The sequence below is a fragment of the Ostrea edulis genome, chromosome 7 (genome assembly GCF_947568905.1).
Source record: "Ostrea edulis chromosome 7, xbOstEdul1.1, whole genome shotgun sequence".
In the NCBI taxonomy this organism is placed as follows: Eukaryota; Metazoa; Mollusca; class Bivalvia; order Ostreida; family Ostreidae; genus Ostrea; species Ostrea edulis.
The window spans coordinates 3455104-3476941 of NC_079170.1; the positions used below are offsets into that span (position 1 = coordinate 3455104).

Consider the following 21838-nt stretch of genomic DNA (forward strand, 5'->3'; position numbering starts at 1 on the left):
TACACACACAGTAGTTAGAAGTTGTACTTCTTCGTAGAAAAATTGTTTTAGTCGGTCGGTGGGAAATATTGCAGGGTAATTGCAGCACGCGAAACAAACTAACTAGACGTGTCCTTACAGATATCATGAATGAAGCTCAGGTTCATTACAGGTAGATAGATTCATTACAGGTAGATAGATTCATTACAGGTAGATAGATTCATTACAGGTAGATAGATTCATTACAGGTAGATAGGTTCATTACAGGTAGATAGATTCATTACAGGTAGATAGATTCATTACAGGTAGATAAATTCATTACAGGTAGATAGATTCATTACAGGTAGATAGATTCATTACAGGTAGATAAAGTGTATCATTACCAGCTATATCGCGGAAGCGTTCAGCCCTAAGATATAAATAGAAATGGCGATAGTTCCTTCGACAAACGAAGTGAGAGTCACGGATCTTTCGGATATGAACTTACACACGGGAGTTCCATGTCGCAACAGGCGCTGACACGTAAAAGAACTCTCACTGCTACAGTCCTGAGCGCTAGGCATAGGTCTAAATTTGTGATACTTTGCATACAGACCTCTCACTATGAGTGAAAAATTCTCGACGGGACCTCAAACAAGCAAACCAGCAAACAAACAACGAATTTCAGGGAATAGAATGATGACTAGTTGTATCATTTGAAGTCAATCTGAATCCGTATAATTAGTGTGTATACAAGTTTCAATAAGTTAGAATATATCACAACTAGGAACTGAACAGGTCTATCCACGAGAGTTCAATATGGTCACTCATCCGGGAAATGTAAATCAGTTTCAGCACTTGAAGCAGGGCTGATCGAATGTATTTTTACAGGTTTAATGCATGCAAGTTTCATCGCTGTAGATGACTAGAAATTGGACTTGCTTGCAAACGGTTGAGCTTGGTCACTCAGTTAGAAAATATTATTCAAATGCATCATATGGGACAAGTTTGATGCTACTGTGCAGATATAATTCTTGTAAGTTTCTCTATCTTACAACATAAATTATTAGAAATGGAATATATCTTTCACTATGTCGTTCAATATGAGCAAAAGGATATTTTTACTACCTCTTGGAATGTAAAAGAAGTTCCATTGACAAGAAAGTATTACAGACGGACAGACGGACGGAGATAATAACAACCCTATCCAGGAAGTAAATTACATGTACCGCAAACAGGTTTGATTTAGAACCAGGTTTTCGCGGTTTCCGGTCTATATCCGGTTTCAAGGAGTGTAAAAAAATTGTGCTCATTACAGTTATGATTTCACAGTTTTGGACTATGATGAATGGATCGAAAATTAAACTAACAGGGAAAAGTAGTCTGTACGTGATAGTAATACCATCTTCGCTAGCCAAGGGTGACGATACACAGTGTTCCTCTGAAAGGAACACCGCGTATCGTCACCCTTGGCTAGCGAAGATGTAGTAATACATGTATGTAGCTAATAATTTCTAAGAAATGAAATTTCCTAAATTCTAGAGAATTTTAGTGTGCTACCATTGAACATTAACTTTTCATGAAACATCCGAGTACGTATACAAGGTCATGTTACTGCACTTTAGCTGTAAACAAAGATCGCAGAACAGACATTGTTTGGTAAAATTTCGGTGTTTTACCAATGTGTACACACAGGTCACGTGTTACCCACATAATTAGTGTTATCTTGATGACGCGACCTCTAATTATAGAATGGTGTTTTACCAATCAAGTAAACGTTTATTCTTATTATGTTTAGACCTTGATTTACAGTTAAGGACCAGGGAAAAAAAATAATTCATGATTTTAGCTGCAGAACTGTAGCTCTCTGGAAAAAATATTTTGACATAACCGAGAACTAGAGATCCACCCCTTATAAAAACCTTCGATTTACGGCGCACAAAAAGCTGCGCACGGTTGAGGCCTTATATCGTTGTATTCTTGAGTTGCTGTCTCATAAATTTAATATCAAAAAATTCTTAACATATTTCCCTACTATACTTGTGTCTAAACATACCTTCAAATATTCATTAAAGCCCCATACGACCTGAAAACTCCCAACTTCAAATGATTTCGTTTGTTGGCGTAGCCATGTTAGGTAGCTTTTCGTACGCCGTAATTCGTCGGTTTTTATAAGGAGTGGATCTGTAGCTCTCGGTTATGTCAAAATATTTTTTTCAGAGAGTTACAGTTGTGCAGCTATCATAATTTGAACTATTTTACTTGCTGTGATCGATGCATGTGGGTGAACGTTGAAAACGCGCGTGACGTCACGCTCTCGTATGGCTGTATCAGTGCGAATAATCTTCAGTTTCTACACATGACAAGAAAATGAAGAATTTGTCACACTTAAAAGAAATGGCATGTTTTAGTTTCGTAATAATCAAGAAGTACCAATATTCACTAACCCAATTTTACTTCATTAATCCAATATTACTTTACTTTTATTTATGGTTAGATTTCGGTATGAATAAATACGAACATTTTTAATCCATAACTAGGAATTAGACAAAGTAAATTCATCTTTGTTCCTCGCACTTTTGATGACAAGGTTCTGGAATATTAAAAAGATATTTATTCATCATTAATGCAAGTATTATAATGAGTAAGTACGGCAAGTATTATAATGAGTAAGTACGGTGTGGCGTGCAACACACGGAGAATGCATCTGGAACATGCAGTAATAAGAGAGTCTGATATCTTCCCCACTACTATAATCTGCAGTGAGAAATAATTTTGTCATCATGTTGAATTTGATAGATGTTGTCTGCGTGTAAAGTCATTCTTATCAGCATATGCACGCACTTCATGACTCCACGTGCAGCATGCATTCCTTGTTGTACAAAACCTTAAAGGATTCTCCGTATCATCCTCTACTTGTTTATGTAATTTTTCCCTAAAGAAATCATGAATGAAATAGTGTTGAAAAATACACGTTTCTGTGTTCAGAACTGATACCTACGTGATTATTGTACTGGGAGAATAGCAATCTTAGGGAACACTCAGAATAGCAATCTTAGGGAACACTCAGAATAGCAATCTTAGGGAACACTCAGAATAGCAATCTTATGGAACACTCAGAATAGCAATCTTAGGGAACACTCAGAATAGCAATCTTACAGAACACTCAAGAAATAAATTTCATTTTTGAAAATACATGAGAGTATGATCTGCGACGCTTCACACTGGCGCGCGTCATGAATCGCGTTAGCTTCTATATAGGAGTTATGAGATTGATCACTGTTCGTTATCTTCACCTTTATAGGAGTTATGAGATTGATCACTGTTCGTTATCTTCACCTTTATAGGATTATGAGATTGATCACTGTTCGTTATCTTCACCTTTATAGGAGTTATGAAATTGGTCACTGTTCGTGATCTTCACCTTGATAGGAGTTATGAGATTGACCACTGTTCATTTTCTTCACCTTTATAGGAGTTATGAGATTGATCATTGTTCGTGATCTTCACCTTTATAGGAGTTATGAGATTGATCACTGTTCGTTTTCTCCACCTTTATAGGAGTTATGAGATTGACCACTGTTCGTTATCTTCACCTTTATAGGAGTTATGAGATTGATCACTGTTCGTTATCTTCACCTTTATAGGAGTTATGAGATTGACCATTGTTCGTTATCTTCACCTTTATAGGATTTATGAGATTGATCACTGTTCGTTATCTTCACCTCTAAAGGAGTTATGAGATTGATCACTGTTCGTTATCTTCACCTTTATAGGAGTTATGAGATTGGTCACTGTTCGTTATCTTCACCTTTATAGGAGTTATGAGATTGATCACTGTTCGTTATCTTCACCTTTATAGGAGTTATGAGATTGATCACTGTTCGTTATCTTCACCTTTATAGGAGTTATGAGATTGATCACTGTTCGTTATCTTCACCTTTATAGGAGTTATGAGATTGGTCGCTGTTCGTTATCTTCACCTCTATAGGAGTTATGAGATTGATCGCTGTTTGTTATCTTCACCTTTATAGGAGTTATGAGATTGATCACTATTCATTATCTTCACCTTTATAGGAGTTATGAGATTGATCACTGTTCGTTATCTTCACCTCTATAGGAGTTATGAGATTGATCGCTGTTCGTTATCTTCACCTCTATAGGAGTTATGAGATTGATCACGTTTCGTTATCTTCACCTCTATAGGAGTTATGAGATTGATCACGTTTCGTTATCTTCACCTTTATAGGAGTTATGAGATTGATCACGTTTCGTTATCTTCACCTTTATAGGAGTTATGAGATTGATCACTATTCATTATCTTCACCTTTACTGGAGTTATGAGATTGATCACTATTCATTATCTTCACATTTATAGGAGTTATGAGATTGATCACTATTCATTATCTTCACCTTTATAGGAGTTATGAGATTGATCACTGTTCGCTATCTTCACCTTTATAGGAGCTATGAGATTGATCACTGTTCGTTATCTTCACCTTTATAGGAGCTATGAGATTGATCACTGTTCGTTATATTCACCTTTATAGGAGTTATGAGATTGATCACTGTTCGTTATATTCACCTTTATAGGAGTTATGAGATTGATCACTGTTCGTTATCTTCACTTTTACTTGAGTAGAAACTGAGATATTTTGCTTTACTACTATAAAGTCTGGGTTACTTTGCTTTACTATAGTAAAATTTGAGATACTACAGTTAATTACAGCTTATTGTAGTTTTAAATTATCGTTATTTTTTATTTTACTATTTTGGGTAAGTTTTTTCACGTAATAATAAACGAATAATGTAACAGCCTCCAATCAAATAACATAAATCTGTCTTCCACGGCAATTTGGTGAGAGAAAAATAATCATATTGTTTACCATATTGCAATGCTAATATTCATTTTTATTGCGACATGTTTTCACAATAACTGGATGCATAGTTTATATTAAGAACATATTTCTTTCAATATCCCGCACAATAATGCCAACGATGATGCAAAGAATATTTCTCATTAAATGAACTCCGATATCATCCCCAGTCCCGCCCGTATGACGGTTTTGTCGTGTGAATGAATGCAAATATAATCTGCCATAAACTCGAGCGAGACCGCATCATTTTATTGTAAACGTATCTAATTACTACATACCGTCATGTCACGTTCAGGATTATTAAGTGATGAAAACTACAAGTAATTTCACCACGCGATGCTTTTTTTCTGCAAACTTTCGTACGTCATTGCATTTTACGAATGTCATTGCATCTTCCTTTCCTACGTCACCGCGGCTTGATTTTGTGAGAGAGGTGTAGGTGCTTTGAGACTAAATCATTAATCTAGATTTGTGAAAACTTTAGATTTAGGGTTTGTGCACATCTATTCTATCTTAATCTAATTGAATATTGTCGAAAAGATAAAACAAATTCAATTTGCCAGTAAATTATTTTTTGAAGTTCTCTTGCGTTCACAAGTGCTCCCAGGGACTACTCCTTCTAAATAGACGGTGACCTAAATTCCTAGATCAAATTAGAGAATACAGTATATTTACATGAGACACTTGGTATGTAAGTAACTGAAATCTCTGTTTTCTACATTCATAAAGGAAACCGTCTATAGGTTCTGTGACACATTCTAGAGAACTTAGCCAGGCGCATTGTATCTCCAATCTCTTTATTTCTAGAGAACTTAGCCAGACACATTGTAACTCCGATCTCTCTATTTCTAGAGAACTTAGCCAGGCACATTGTAACTTCAATCTCTCTATTTCTAGAGAACTTAGCCAGGCACATTGTATCTCCAATCTCTCTATTTCTAGATAACTTAGCCAGGCACATTGTATCTCCAATCTCTCTATTTCTAGAGAACTTAGCCAGGCAAATTGTAACTTCAATCTCTCTATTTCTAGAGAACTTAGCCAGGCGCATTGTATCTCCAATCTCTCTATTTCTAGAGAACTTAGCCAGACACATTGTAACTCCAATCTCTCTATTTCTAGAGAACTTAGCCAGGCAAATTGTAACTTCAATCTCTTTATTTCCTCGGCTGTTCTCCATAGTTTCGCCATTGATTTTTTTTCACTTCTCTCTAGAATGAAATGCCTTAAGAATCGTGGAGGTGACAAATTGGGAAGAGCTAATTTTTCTCCTGAATTACCTAATACTGATCAATTTTTAATTAGAACTTTTTTTCCTACATTGATGTTTCATTTAATTTCACCATGTTCCATTTTAGCAAAATCTCATTTCTTACCGCCTCGGACAGAAAATAAATTCTAGTGCGATATGCTTTCAATCTAACTTGACTCATTGAAATTTCTACAGCACACGCTAAGTTCGGTGCAAATATGGGTTTGAATAATCCTTTGCAGAAGTTATATCATTTGAGCATCTGTAATGAGCACATAATATATTTGCTCAAATTGATGTACAATTTCCCCTCTATTCATCGAAATTGGAGTTGTCAAAAATTAATGCGGGAAAGAGAAAAATATCTTTTCTAAGAAATTTATCATTACAGTCTGGTGTTTGATTTGGGTGTTTTCCACGTGCCTAACTTTCACATCTGATTTCTTCAAAATGATATATATTTTGCATTTTATCACACGGAGTTATAACTTATATATGATCTTCGAAGTTTTCAATAGAGTCAACAGTTTTTTCTGCTGCGTTCAAATACATCAATGACAAAGACAGTAAACTCGATATTTTAAGCCTTTATTAAATCGAAAGTCGAGCGGTTTCAAGTTTTTGGTCAACTTTCGAACCACATAAGATAATGTGCTGACGAACTAGATGGTCAAGGTGAAAAATTGTGGTTAAGGTCACTCTTCAAGGTCAAATAAGGTGCTTTAAAGGCCACTCTTCAAGGTCAAATAATGTGCTTTAAAGTCCACTCTTCAAGGTCAAATAATGTGCTTTAAAGGCCACTCTTCAAGGTCAAATAATGTGCTTCAGGCCACCCTTCAAGATTAAATTTGCTGCAATTAAATGCTACGCTAGGCGGCGTAGTGTTTCACAAGGGCATCTTGGTTTGGGTTTTTTAATTTGTGGGTATTGGTATCTTTTAAAATTACGTTTATCAGTCAAACTTTTCAGTGAGTCCCAGACACGTATTGATTAGCACTGGGAGAATCTAGGTCACTTATCTGAAAATACTTACCAATGAAGGCAATAGATTTCAAGAGTATCTCAAAGACGGGTTTTGAGCTTTTAGTAATTTTTCTTCTCCCAATCCCCTACTATCCGTATGACATAATGACAATTTGATGACATTTACGAGGGTCTGAATCCACCGCACGCGTTGTTTCCGCATTTCTGACGTATCATATTTTTACCATTATCGTTTCTCTCTTGATAGATGGATGGGTTAGTGGTGGTGAGGGCGATATTCCATAACTTTGCTTTTTCATATGTTTCCTGCTTTTGCAGATTTATGAATAAATTATCTCATTTTCTAACTATCAAAATAACAAGTTATCTAATATCTCGCCTGCTATGTTTTACGATATCGGTCCCCTCCCCTCATTGCGCTGAAACATATGACTTTCCTTTCAAAAACTTCCGAAAGCCACAGAATGCAACTGGTCAACGTTAATGTGATTTTAATCAATAATTAATTAATCAATTGGGTTCAAATCAGAATTACGATATTTCTTGTCAATTGGCAGACTATTTAAACTTCTCTCTCTCTATATCCCTTATAGCGTATTTTTTATTTCATTGTTGAGGTCTTAAATTCTAATCCGTTTGTTTTCATCATTGATCTCATTGCAAAAAAAACCAGAACCAATTAAGATCTCACGCGATCTCCCAGTTTCATTAATGACGACCAATATTCAACCAATTTTCCAAAGATTGTTACGAGGGTCGACTTTTTCAACGTTACTAGTTCACAGAACGAGCTAGCCTTGTGTGTGTTTCAACGTTTGTCTTGATACAAATGTAAAAGAAATGCGTGTTGTAATCAGAGTGAATAAATGAGATTAAGATATCGATTGTGGGTATAAATTTAAATACAAAGTGGCATGATTATTGTAACGAACGAACATCTTTAATCAATTGCTGTATTGTTTTGTTGTTTTCGATGATTTCGTTGTTGTTTTGGTGGGTTTTGTTTGGGGGGGGGGGGGGGTGTCCACTCGAAGCTATTCATTACAGGTCAGATTGCTGTAACTACAGAGGGGATGCATGTAAATGTAGTACTATTTTTTTTTTTTTTTTTGAATCTCACAAAAACGGTTTGAGATTATTGTCTATATTGTCGAATACCGTACATTAGGAAAATTTCCCGATACTTTTTAATATTCGCGAAGTTTGGTATTTTTCGTTCGTAAATAAGATTTCATTATTATTTAAACACAGAAGCAATGGAAAGTATTTCGAGAACTTAAAAACATAGATAATACAGATTATTTTCATTCTAACATGATTTTGTAACGAAAAAACTTTAGCCATAATAACAATAATAATAATAATAGCCTTTATTTATCCAGGATAACACAAATTAGCATATAACTAGTTTCCATTGTGTATAATTATATTTATCTGTTTACCTGTCTTTATCTATATATACCTATCCATTGTGGTCCTGCATTAAAACATATACACAAACATAAAATCAACATCTAAAATTAGTATCTAAGTATGAATACGATATAAAAGGAAAGGGGGAAACATAGTATAAGACACATTTAATTAGTAATTAAGTTATCATCTAAATATGAATACATGACTTAAAAGAAAAGAAGAAGAAAATAGCAGAAAACACACACACACACACACAGTGCCATACCACAAAGACATTTGGCACGCCTAAACAAAAAGAGGAAAGGAGATGTTTAAGTGCTACTTGTATTAAAATATTCCATCAAATACGCCTTGGTTCTCCACATCGTGATGTGTTATCATCATACCACTAATAGAGGCAGAAAACCGGTATACCGTCCTACTGCGTGTGCTCGCCTTCATTTCTTAATCCGTCTTAATTAATCCCTTGTTTATTCAACCTGCGATTTATCGTGCTATAGATTATCATGTTTGTCCAACAGTGCTTGACGATAATATAATTAAAGTAAACATTTCCAGAGCTTGACCAACATCTGAATACCATTAATTGTATTCATTAATTGTATTTATTAATTATATGTCTGTCTCCGATGCGTATAGCAGCTTCAGTAACTTACTGTAAATGTTACACCTACCCAATACATATATTCTTAAAGCAACGTAATCAGATGTTGAGAGAGAGAGGGGGGGGGGAGAGAGAGACACACACACAGAGGGGTGGAGAGAGAGGGGGAGAGAGAGACACAGAGAGAGAGGGGTGAAGAGAGAAGAGAGAGGTGGAGAGAGAGAGAGGGGGAGAGAGACACACACAGAGGGGTGGAGAGAGACACACACACAGAGGGGTGGAGAGAGAGACACACACACAGAGAGAGGGGGGTGAAAGAGAGAGAGAGAAGAGAGAGGTGGAGAGAGAGAGGGGGGAAGAGACATACACACACAGAGGGGTGGAGAGAGAGAGGGGTAGGGAGATAGAGAGAGAGGGGTGGAGAGAGAGACACAGAGGGAGAGAGGGGTGGAGAGAGAGGTGGGGGAGAGAGAGACAGAGAACGAGAGAAGAGAGAGGAGGGGGAGACACAGAGAGAGAGAGAGAAAGAGAGAGAGAGAGGTGGAGAGAGGGGGTGGGGAGAGAGAGAGACACACACACACACAGAGACAGAGAGAGATGGATGGAGAGAGAGAAGAGAGGTGGAGAGAGAGAGAGAGAGAGATGACAATTGTGTACAATGTATAAGTCTCCAGCTGCTTGGTAAGGGGGTTTGTAGGTTAGAAGTCGAAACTGGCCTCAATACAGAAAGAATCTATATATCTTTTTTTTTATCCCGTAAATAGAATTAGTGGTGGCTATCAAAAGCACTTAGAACACGTTCCAGGCGTAATGTTTTTTACGGTAACCGATCATTCTTTTCTTTCTATTTGGAATGGGGAAATGGTAATCGTGTGCCATTGATTTATTGCTCGGTTTTTCCTGTTAAGTACAATATAAATTCTTGTTTTGATGAGCCTTTTTATCGATTCGTGAGATAAAAAGAATTTGTTTCCTAAATAAAAAAACATTTCGATTAATTTTGTGAACTCTATTTTCAAATAAAAGTTGACAGATGGGCGCGAATGTAATTCTCTGTTTTTAACTTAATTTGATGTTTATTACCTTTATAAATCTTGAAGTTTTCCAGGATACTATCGTAAAAAAAGAAAGAAAAATACGAGATCCGAGATTTCGTAATGGTATAACCATCATAAACCATTTTGAATATCATCTGACACATAACAGAATACTCATTCATGAAAAAAAAAGAAATGAAAATAGGACAAAATCTTTTAAGTATTTTCCAATGTGCGTGATCTGATTTCTCCAGAAAAATCTCAAACTTAAGTTTGAGTTTTCTTTTATTTGAGCAGTCAAAATATTTGAGTAATATCCCAGAATGAAGTCCCAAGTTTTGACATCTCAAGTTCTTTTTGAGAAATCCAGGTCCGATCTGAAGAAAAGTACCTGCAGTTGTATTTCAAAATGGGGACATCTTCATTCAGAACATACAGGCGATGCTATAATCATCTGTATAATCATCTGTATCATTGTATTAAATAAAGACGATCGTCTAATACAGTCTCCCCAAGAACCTCGAACCCGATCAATCTTCTAATGTAAAGGGAGACATACATATCCATAGCTGTCACTAACTTCAGTAATACAACCCGTGACCGTGTTTTGTATTTTAGGTGCAGATTACCACTTTGTGCATCTCCATCAGTCTCAGTAACCCGTGACTGTGTTTTGTATTTTAGGTGCAGATTACCACTTTGTGCATCTCCATCAGTCTCAGTAACCCGTGACTGTGTTTTGTATTTTAGGTGCAGATTACCACTTTGTGCATCTCCATCAGTCTCAGTGCTACGGTAGCTCTTGTGTGTCTCTTCACGCCCAAAATGTACATCATTGTCTTCCAGCCGGAGAAAAATGTCAGACGTCTTACAATGAACTCCGCGAGCTACAAAAAGCCAGCCACCAACTCCTCCTCAGTATTAACAGCCAACAACCATGGTAATGTAACAGGTACATCATACAAAGTTTGGCAAAATCACGTCATACAGAGTGTGGCAAAATCACGTCATACAGAGTGTGGCAAAATCACATCATACAGAGTGTGGCAAACTCACGTCATACAGAGTATGACAAAATCACACCATACAGAGTATGACAAATCACATCATACAGAGTGTGACAAAATCACACCATACAGAGTATGACAAATCACATCATACAGAGTGCGGCAAAATCACATCATACAGAGTGTGACAAAATCACACCATACAGAGTGTGGCAAAATCACGTCATACAGAGTGTGGCAAAATCACATCATACAGAGTGTGGCAAACTCACGTCATACAGAGTATGACAAAATCACACCATACAGAGTATGACAAATCACATCATACAGAGTGCGGCAAAATCACGATACCGTATGTGTATGTTAAGGGCGCGTTTCTGCCACCTCTCTGACATAAAATCCGAAAGTTCGGTAGAATTAGGTACCAGTAGTCAACACTAGTAACTGGTCACTCAAAAAGAGAAAAGTTGGCTACTAGTACCCAGCTACTTAAAACAGGAAAAGTTAGCTACTACTAGCCGACTACTCAAAGTGTAAATATATAATTAGCTATTTGTAGCCTGCTACTTAAAACAGGAAAGGTTAGCTACTACTAGCCGACTACTCAAAGTGTAAATAGATAATTAGCTATTTGTAGCCTGCTACTTAAAACAGGAAAGGTTGGCTACTAGTAGCCAGCTACTACTAACAGTAAAGGCTATAATTACCGATAGCCAGCTACAAGATAATGGTCACTGGGTTTAGATATAATTATATATCGGGTTTATGTATTCAGATGGCGAAGAGTCCTTTAATTTTGACAGTGTAAAATATAAATAAACTTTCCACCAGTGTAGAGCTTTATGTGGATAAGTGTTTCCTATATAGAAATGTTCAATTCAGAGTTAAATCTGGAAAAAAAAGAATTATATAAACGTTGTGATGGATAATCATGTAACTTTTGTATGTACTTAAAGTTTCAAAAAAAAAATTTGTGTTTACATAATTAACGAAATAATACTGTTATACTGTAGATACAGGGAAAAGAGTGATTTTAACATCTCAATGTGACATCATTTTCCGGACGTAATGCTCAGTAATTTCAGATGTTTATAATTCTTTTCTACAAAGGCCACAGCTCTCAAATTGCCTTTGCAAATATTTAGTAACTGAGTGTTTGCATTGAAGAAAGAAATCAGTGAGACCCATAACGTGGAGTGATTATCTCAATATGCAAACAACCCTCAGGGATCGAGCTTAAGGTATTCAGTGTAAAATGAAAGGATAATGGAAGGATATTGAACAATTTGAATTATTGTTCACTTAGCAATAATTAATTAAGTAATTAAATTAAATCATTGTTCACTTAACAATAATTAATTAAGTAAATTAAATAAAAATAGATGTTCATTTTGAAATAATGATGAAAGTTAAGTAGATCAAATTTCCGTGACTGATAAATAATTAGAAGCTGACTTTTTTACACTTGAAGACTTTTTTGAGAAGTTATCCACCCTTGGTAAAAATAAGAAAAATCTTAATTTTCTAAATATATGTGCGGTAAATGAATACTTTTATTTCATCTTTTCATGAAGGGAAAGTGTATGTATTTTTTTTACCAAGATATTTGTATGAAAATATAATTTCTTTTAAAAATATTTTGATAAAACATTCTCTCCCCATAGACATTAATGTAAAATTCTAGGTGAAATAAAATAAGCAGTAATCAAAATTTAGAAAATTCCTATGGTGGATTATTTTTATTTGATGAATCCTTCAAAATGATACCATAATTACAAAATTCCCACCATCCATTTACTAGATATAAAATACGGTCGTTATACATGTACATTGGAGGCCTATGTACCTTAAGGGCACGATGTACTATTCCACCTTAAGGAATTCGAGTTTCCTTTGAAAATCACAAGTATGCAATTCAGACCTTCATTCATTTGAATATGTTATCCATTTTCAGATACCAGCCATTTGTATCTTTTGAAAGAAAATAGACTTAAATTTCCAGTTTTTTTGTAAAATCGTTAAAGATCTGCGCGTTTGTAGATATGATTAATCCAGTGCTACATGTACACACATGGCGGCGAGTGATTTACGTGTGTCAGTATGCATTTCATTTTCAGATATTATGTTCAAGGACATAAGCTGCTTATACAGTATGATTAGAATCATGACTGAAATTTCATTTTTTTTTTTTTTTCGTGAAAACCTTAAGGTATTCCCTCATAACATCATGCAGATATTTGATTAATTTAGGGCTATTCACATGCCGCGGAGTGGTATTGGGCAGGTGAATGCTGGCGATGTACGGTTGTCACGCTTAAGGAAACCAGCTACTTCCACCTTTTGGATAAAAGTGCCCGAAAAATTCAACATTTTCTCGTGTTAGAGTTCAGTATATGGTTAACCTAAGACTTTACACAATAGGGACGTGAGCATCTCAATATGCCAGAGATTTTCAGATATCACTCTTAAAGAAATCAGTTACTTATACTATTTCAATGAAAGTACTTCAAAAACTCAAATTTTTCATGAAAACATTAACGAACTCAGAGTATGTATTAGTTAACTGATTATCTGGCGGCGGATATATAGGGACTCAACAAGGACTCTACACATAATTAAAAAAAAAACATATTTATCTTGGAACATCTAGCAGACATAATACGCGGTGAAAGCTCTTGCTAGCAAAATCAAAGTCAAGACAACTAGTATAAAAACTATATTTAGTTGAGACATTAGAAGATTACAGGCGGTAAAGAGGATGGGTGTAGTCACACAGTGCGTATTAATTCTATAGTATGTATTAATGCTACGGCGAAAGTCCTAGACCGTTAAAATCTCTCCAGGCGAGAGCTTGGTAATGAAGGGCAGTAGATGTTCAGCACAAAAGGTTGCTTACGGCCAGACAGTCTGTTTTGATCTTCCATTACACACTTTTAAGTCTATGATTATTGGTGAATTTAAATACATTTGTACTAGATCATAATTTTGTAATGGATAGGCAGTAGAAGTTCATATTTGGAACAAAGGTTTCTTATGACCTTACATTGTGCATTGTCCTTGACATATGACCAAATATCATCAATCAAAATCATAGACGTATTTGTAGCACCATCAAAATGTATCATCTCTGATCTTAATGTGTTTCCCGCTGCTTGGGACTCATGTGACCTATAAGGACCAAGGGCTTCTTGCATGCCTAGTTTAGTAGTACAAGTTAAGTGAAAACTGAACCGAGCTCTTGTCTATCGCAGGTGTGTTAAAGCAACAACAACACTGATGTAGTCAATGAAATCAGGAATTTAAACTTTTACATGGATATTCAATACTTTATCACAAAACTGTAATGTAATTAAAATACAATTATGATCGCGTAATATATCGACGTCACGTGAACAACGACATTCAGCTTCCGTTTGGAAATTTCAAAACTCAACCGATTCCTGTATACTTTTCCGGAATGTCTCACGTGATGTAGAAAGAAAAGAATGCTTTATATGAAACTTGTACGTGATGTAGAGATAAAGAATGCTTTATATGAAACTTACGTGATGTAGAGAAAAAAACTTACGTGATGTAGAGAAAAAGAATGTTTTATATGAAACTTGCGTGCTGTATAGAGAAGAATGCTTTATATGAAACTCACGTGATGTAGAAAGAAGAATGCTTTGTATGAAATATGACAAGCGCTAGTACCCTAACATAAAGCAGTGAGACTTAAAAATATTTGCACTAAATTATCGCATATTGTCAAAATGAAGGGTTACTTAAGTAAACGATGGTTTTATAATCGGTGAGATCATTAAAAGAATGTGTGGGCATTTCTGAGTAAGATTAGAAAAGATTGGAATCACATGGAGGAATCGGTTAGACATTTTGATATTTAAGTACGATAACAAATGATTAGATAAATGCACTTTCTGCGTTTATGTTGAAGACAGCTGAGCTTGAACATCATGTGGTATTGACCGAATAGTAAGAAAATATTTTCATTTGATTCAATGATATACTACAACAATCGATCGTTTGATTTCAGCTATGTAAACAATTTCAATTCTTTCTGGAAATTGTTAAAAAGAATTTGAAAAATGGACGCATGTTTATGGCATTATGCAATTAACATGCACTTTGTAGGAGCGGAGATTTAGAGCTCTTGTTCCCGAAGATAAGATTGTTTTCAATCGGGAAGACTTATCCTTAAAGAAACATAAATATTTATAATTCAGAGATTCTTTGAAAACCCAATTGTGAGTCAGAGATAATTAAAAACAGTTCACCTCCTTTATCAAACAAGAAAATTGAGATGACAGAGCAAACATCTTTTGTGTGAAACAGCATCTTGATTATGTGTTCCTTGTCTCCACACCCAGTAGTCTGATTAAAACCAGATCTTTGATCCGCTCCAATATTCTGATGTCGCTAATACACATCGTTCTTAAAGGAAGTAAACATGAAAATGTGAAAAAGGGGTTTTTAAAAATTTGTCACTAATTGATGTATATAATGAATTCGGAAAATCATTAAGATGTACATGTAGCTTTCTTTAGTAGGGAGATATTTCATGAAGATTAACGAATCTTTTCAATCCTTGGGAGCTGCCATATTGAAAAAAAATATTACTTCCCTGCTGGGTTATCTCTTAGCATCCACTAGAGGGCAGCACTGATGCTGATGTCCGTTGGACACATTGTGTATTTTTGGCACATTGTAAGCATCAACGTTAAAATGTCATCAGCAGAGAGTGAATTAGATATGGGATATCAGGTTGAACCTGATGTTACAGAGGAAGAAATTGTTTCTCAGAATAATTCTTCTTTACCAGCAATTTATTTTAATGAGAGAGAAATTATGTACATTCATAAAGTGCAGTTCTCTACACCCATATTTTGACATGGTGTGTCTAAGTCCTGTTATAAGTGATACAGCTTACATTTATCCATGGATTTATGTATACAGAAAGGAAGATCCCCAGAGGACTGAAATAACAACTTGTTAAACAAGTAAGAAAAACACGAAAATGAAAAATACCTTCTGTATTCACATGTATTAAAATCTAAACATAACATGGCATTTGTGTGTACATATTTCCAATTACACACACACACACGTAATAGAATACAGTATCAATTCTGTTGCAGGCATGCTATCAAGATTTATGGCCTACAGACAGTTTATCAACTAGGTCAGACGCGGTCAGCCTCTTGGGTGGAAAATCAGAGTAGTTTTACCCTCATTTGTTGTGACATAAATTATGGGAGCATTTCCTAAAAGCACTGCAATTATAAAGGATTTCTTAAAACCTCAGATTTTGATACAGATTCTAAATAAGTAATTTTTTTATTACCGGTAGTGTAAATAAATAATATAACTGTAAATTGCATCTCCGAAATTTATCTGTGGTCCATGTACATCAATTATTATAAAATATATAAATTATATGCCTATATTGCAATACTTTTATGACACAGTCACCTTAATTATCTCCAAATATTTTAAAATCTAATAAAATGAATTGATTTGGAATCATGAAATATAACAGTACTATAGTGCTTCTGAGTAAGTTCAGAAGTTGGAGGAACCGGAGACATTTTGTGGGAGTGTTTTCTTCTTTATCTTAATGCATTGTAATTAAATTTGATTTCAATTCTTTTTGCTCCAAAACCTTATCCATCAATTCTAATATGAATCCAATAAATTTCTGCTGTATAATAGTGACCCAGTCAATAACAGCAATGTGTCTCATCTACGTCAGAGCAATGATGCAATCTGGGAAATAATGGATGACCTCCATAAACCTTCAACTTAGAGTGTTTAATTGATCGAACTCGTAATAGAAACATGCAAATTAGATTCAGGCCACACTATTTAGTTTCAGGAGGTCTTTTAAGTTTATAATGCAACAAATATGTTTTTCATGTTCACATCCTTTAAATATACACGGAATGCTCCCCAAAGCTGATGCGCGCCAAAATTGTGTTGCATGACAGAAAGTGAAAGTGACGAGATATGCGGGCATTGTCGGCATTAGATGTGCACACAAGTATGAATAAAAAATAGAAACATCTTATACATATATACTATTTCTTTATTTACTTTGTGAAACAAATCTTCTAAATCTACTGTTCTGCACAGTAGAGACAACTAACTTCTCTACATGTTCAGCCATTTTGATCATGTGCACTCATTTCGTCATACAAAAGGTGAAGGTCATATATGGGAGTACATTTTGTAACCATTGTAGTCACTTTATTAAGGTCAAGTCCTTATAACTTTAAGAGATATCTCTTAAAGTTAAAGTGATATCTCTATTACATCTTCTGAAAGAGATATCTCTTTCAATAACTTAATGAGATATCTCTTTTGCATCGCTAAAGACATATATATCTCTTTAACTTTAAGAGATTTTTCTTTAACTTAAAGAGATATCTCTTTAACTTTAAAAGTTAAAGAGATATCTCTCAAAGTTAAAGAGACATATCAAAGTTAAGAAAAGATCTCTCAAAGTTAAAGAGATATCTCAAAGTTAAGAACATATCTCTCAAAGTTAAAGAGATATCTCAAAGTTAAGAAAAGATCTCTCAAAGCTAAAGAGATATCTCTCAAAGTTAAGAAAAGATCTCTCAAAGTTAAAGAGATATCTCACAATGTTAAAAAAAAAATTTCTCAAAGTTAAAGAGATACCTCACAAAGTTAAGAAAAGATCTCTCAAAGTTAAAGAGATATCTCTCAAAGCTAAAGAGATACCTCACAAAGTTAGGAAAAGATCTCTCAAAGTTAAAGAGATATATCAAAGTTAAGAAAAGATCTCTCAAAGTTAAAGAGATACCTCACAAAGTTAGGAAAAGATCTCTCAAAGTTAAAGAGATATATCAAAGTTAAGAAAAGATCTCTCAAAGTTACAGAGATATTTCTCAAGGTTAAAGAGATATATCTCAAAGTTAAAGAGATATCTCTCAAAGTTAAAGAGATATCTCAAAGTTAAGAAAATATCTCTCAAAGCTAAAGAGATACCTCACAAAGTCAGGAAAAGATCTCTCAAAGTTAAAGAGATATATCAAAGTTAAGAAAAGATCTCTCAAAGTTAAAGAGATATCTCTCAAGGTTAAGGAGATATATCTCAAAGTTAAAGAGATATATCAAAGTTAAGAAAATATTTCTCAAAGTTAAAGAGATATCTCAAAGTTAAGAAAAAATCTCTCAAAGTTAAAGAGATATCTCAAAGTTAAGAAAAAATCTCTCAAAGTTAAAGAGATACCTCATAAAGTTACGAAAAGATCTCTCAAAGTTAAAGAGATATATCAAAGTTAAGAAAAGATCTCTCAAAGTTAAAGAGATATCTCACAATGTTAAAAAAAGATTTCTCAAAGTTAAAGAGATACCTCACAAAGTTAAGAAAAGATCTCTCAAAGTTAAAGAGATATATCTCAAAGTTAAAGAGATATCTCTCAAAGTTAAAGAGATATCTCAAAGTTCAGAAAAGATCTCTCAAAGTTAAAGAGATATCTCAAAGTTCAGAAAAGATCTCTCAAAGTTAAAGAGATATCTCTCAAAGTTAAAGAGATACCTTTTTCTAAAACGGCTTGTCATGGTAGTGTGGCTGATCCATCATCGATATAGTTTAAAACTGAAGGAAAAAAATACATGAGTGTATAGTTTATGTCTTTTAATTGTCTGAATTATAACAATTATATTTAAATCATATTGTACATACAATATGTTGTATACGAAAGAAAGAAAAAACTCGTGTGAAGACACACGTAACTCGCTAATGTTTTACAATCTTACCAAATTGATGATGACGATGTGATGTGAAAAGACTCCCCAATCCTTTAAAAACTACAACTTGTACCGACTGGAGCATTTTGAACTTTTATAACCGTGTGTTATCCATTTTATTTCACAGACAGTTATACAAGTGAAAGAATCAAGTTGAATGTGAACTATGACGAGAGACATGGCGTCCGAACTACTGCAGTCCCGGTCCCTATCACTAATGGAGATCAGGATAGTCTACACTCCCTCTGAGATCAGCTTGTCCCGGGCTTCGTCATTTCTGTGTATTGTAGTATGTTAATTTAATTAATGTAGTATGTTAATTCAATTAATGTAGTATGTTAATTTAATCAATATTCATACCATAATCGTATTTCAAGGTAATTTTTTTTCATTTATTAAAGCGCATTCATAAGTTTTTGTATGATATATATTTTTAGCTCTTTTTTTTTATGATGGTGCAAACATTCACTGGTTCCAAGTTCTATTTCGTTCCGAAGTTTATTGATGGTAGATATAAGTTCGAATAATTCTAGTGTTTGTACCAATTTGTAATACTGCCAATAACCATTGTTCTGGTTTTTCTGCCCAAAGAAAACCCAATTTTCATATTATTTCATGCCATTCTGATACAGAATGCAGTTGTATACTATCAAAATCTATTTTCTTGTTGTGAGTGATTAAATTCACATTATATCTTGATATTCTAGAGGGGGGGGGGGGGATCCCAGAAAAAAAAAATTCTTTCAATTTTTCTTTAATTGTAAAATTGAAATATCCCATTCTGTGTTCCTTCCTCTAGAAAATAGAAATGTTTCATTTTTTTTTTCCTTTAATAAAAATTATTCTAAAATTGAAATCTCTCTGAAAACTATATACAGTCTCTTTTAAAGTCAGCATTTTACAAATTCTATGGTCGTTATAACGATCTATATATTTTGCCAATACAACCTATCATTGGGTTAAATGCTGTCTGACGTGTTTCATACCGATTGTTAGGTCGTTCTTGGCACACTGATTTTGATAACTCCGTTTACCTGATCAAGATAGAGAACTCACGGCGGGTGTGACCGGTCGACAGGGGATGCTTACTCCTCCTAGGCACCTGATCACACCTCTGGAGTGTCCAGGGGTCCGTGTTTGCCCAATTATCTATTTTGTATTGCTAATAGGATTGATGAGATTGATCACTGTTCGTTATCTTCACTTTTCATAATTATCTGTCCTAAGTCTGGTGAGTAAACGAGATGTCGGATTAGCTGCCCGTCACCGGCTTCATCGTCTTGGTGTAAAGTTCTTGTATCAGAGCGCTGAAGTATCGTCATCTCGTCGTTAAATCAAACGTTTGTACCGTGGTTTCATTTGTATTCGTTTTCTTCAAGTTTCGTGGTTTTTGCAAACAAAAATTATTTCAATTATATGTGCATTTGACAAAATAGGCGCCGCGCTCTTTATATTTTCATCGTTAAAAGAACCTATATATACATTGTTGATTTTGCTCAATCAAGAAAACAAAAATCAATTGATTTCGAAGAATTATGATGAATGCACAGTTAATTTAAAAAAGTATATCCACGAAAATGAACACCTTACGATTGAAACTTTGTTTTTATTTTGCCATTAGAATGTATTACGTATTGATTAAATACTATACGGAAGTATTTTTCCAGAAATTGCATGTATGACTGTGATTGGTTTCTTCTGTACATTTGAGTCATCTGGATGTTTGAATGTAGTATCCCTAAAAAAATGAACACTCGTGTTGGTGTTATGGCATCTATGTTGTTCATATATATATATATATATATGTATATGTATGTATATATATATATATATATATATATATATATATATATATATATATATATATATATACACTTCTGTATTGCATACATACATATACATACATTCATGTACATACATACAATGTATCTATAATAATGTGATGGTATTTCTACATTGTTAAGAATAAAAAAGCTTGCTGAAACAAATCATATGGTGTTGTTATTTTATATGTATTAAGATATATGATTGATTTTTGGAAGAAGAAAAGAAAAACAAATTGATAATACGAACTTTGGTGTATTTTCACAGGAACTCTAATGATTGTAAATACCGATATATCTGGACTGTACTAATTCTACAGACTCGGATATTATGATTTATTTACTAAATACCATGAGGTATACACATATAAAACATCGCATACTGAATGAGTTTTACCTCAGGAATATATTTGCCTGCTATTTATTCCCATTGAAGGAACCATATAGGCCTACTTTGACGCTTTGATTTTGTCTAATTTTTTATCAATCAAAACGTCAGTTTTTCAGCGCACTGAATTCGCCAACATACGTGGTATAGGGTTATGGATAGTCGTAAAATACGTGTATTGAGTTATGGATAGTATGCAGGTGAACGCTCTGACCTCTAGACCACCGCGGCGGTTTTATTTATTTGCTAAAGACATATGTATATCTATATATAATATATTTGTCTTCATTATAAAGAGATATCATTAACTGTTTGAAATATAAGGCTATCTTTTTCGTGAAGAGATGCACGCGTCTATAGATGTTTTGCACACTCGGTGCCGCCATATTTAATTACCCAATTATATATGCGCGTCAAAGGTCATAGGGGAAAAAACGACGTAATCATGGACGCAGCCTTTTGACAAATCAACGATGTATGCTTTTCCCCCAAATGTTTTTAATGATTCATCTCTTATAATATTATGATAGAATTTGTTTACATAATAGATAAAGAGGACCAAAGGTTTACTTTAGCATATCTTTTATGGAAAGTTCCTTTCTAGAATTTCTATGAGAAACTATTTATTGGCACTAAAGTTGCTTTTCATACCCATGTTTGAAGATTCCATTTCATAAAAAACAATCATTTTTACACTAAAAATCTTAATTCTGAATTGC

General features: G+C 34.3%; 1 protein-coding gene across 2 annotated transcripts in view; it reads left to right on the top strand.

Annotated features, from left to right (window-relative positions):
- The window catches only part of LOC125654484 (metabotropic glutamate receptor 3-like), a 50116-nt gene extending 29220 nt beyond the window's left edge, over window positions 1-20896 (top strand). The window contains exons 4-5 of one of the 2 annotated variants that reach the window (XM_048884446.2): window positions 10879-11080; window positions 19036-20896. In XM_048884446.2, coding sequence (XP_048740403.2) covers window positions 10879-11080; window positions 19036-19157 — 324 coding nt within the window. In that variant the 3' untranslated portion in view covers window positions 19158-20896. The remainder of the gene's footprint in view (window positions 1-10878; window positions 11081-19035) is intronic. The other variant, XM_048884447.2, reaches the window with a different exon arrangement.
- Window positions 20897-21838: the final 942 nt, after the last annotated feature.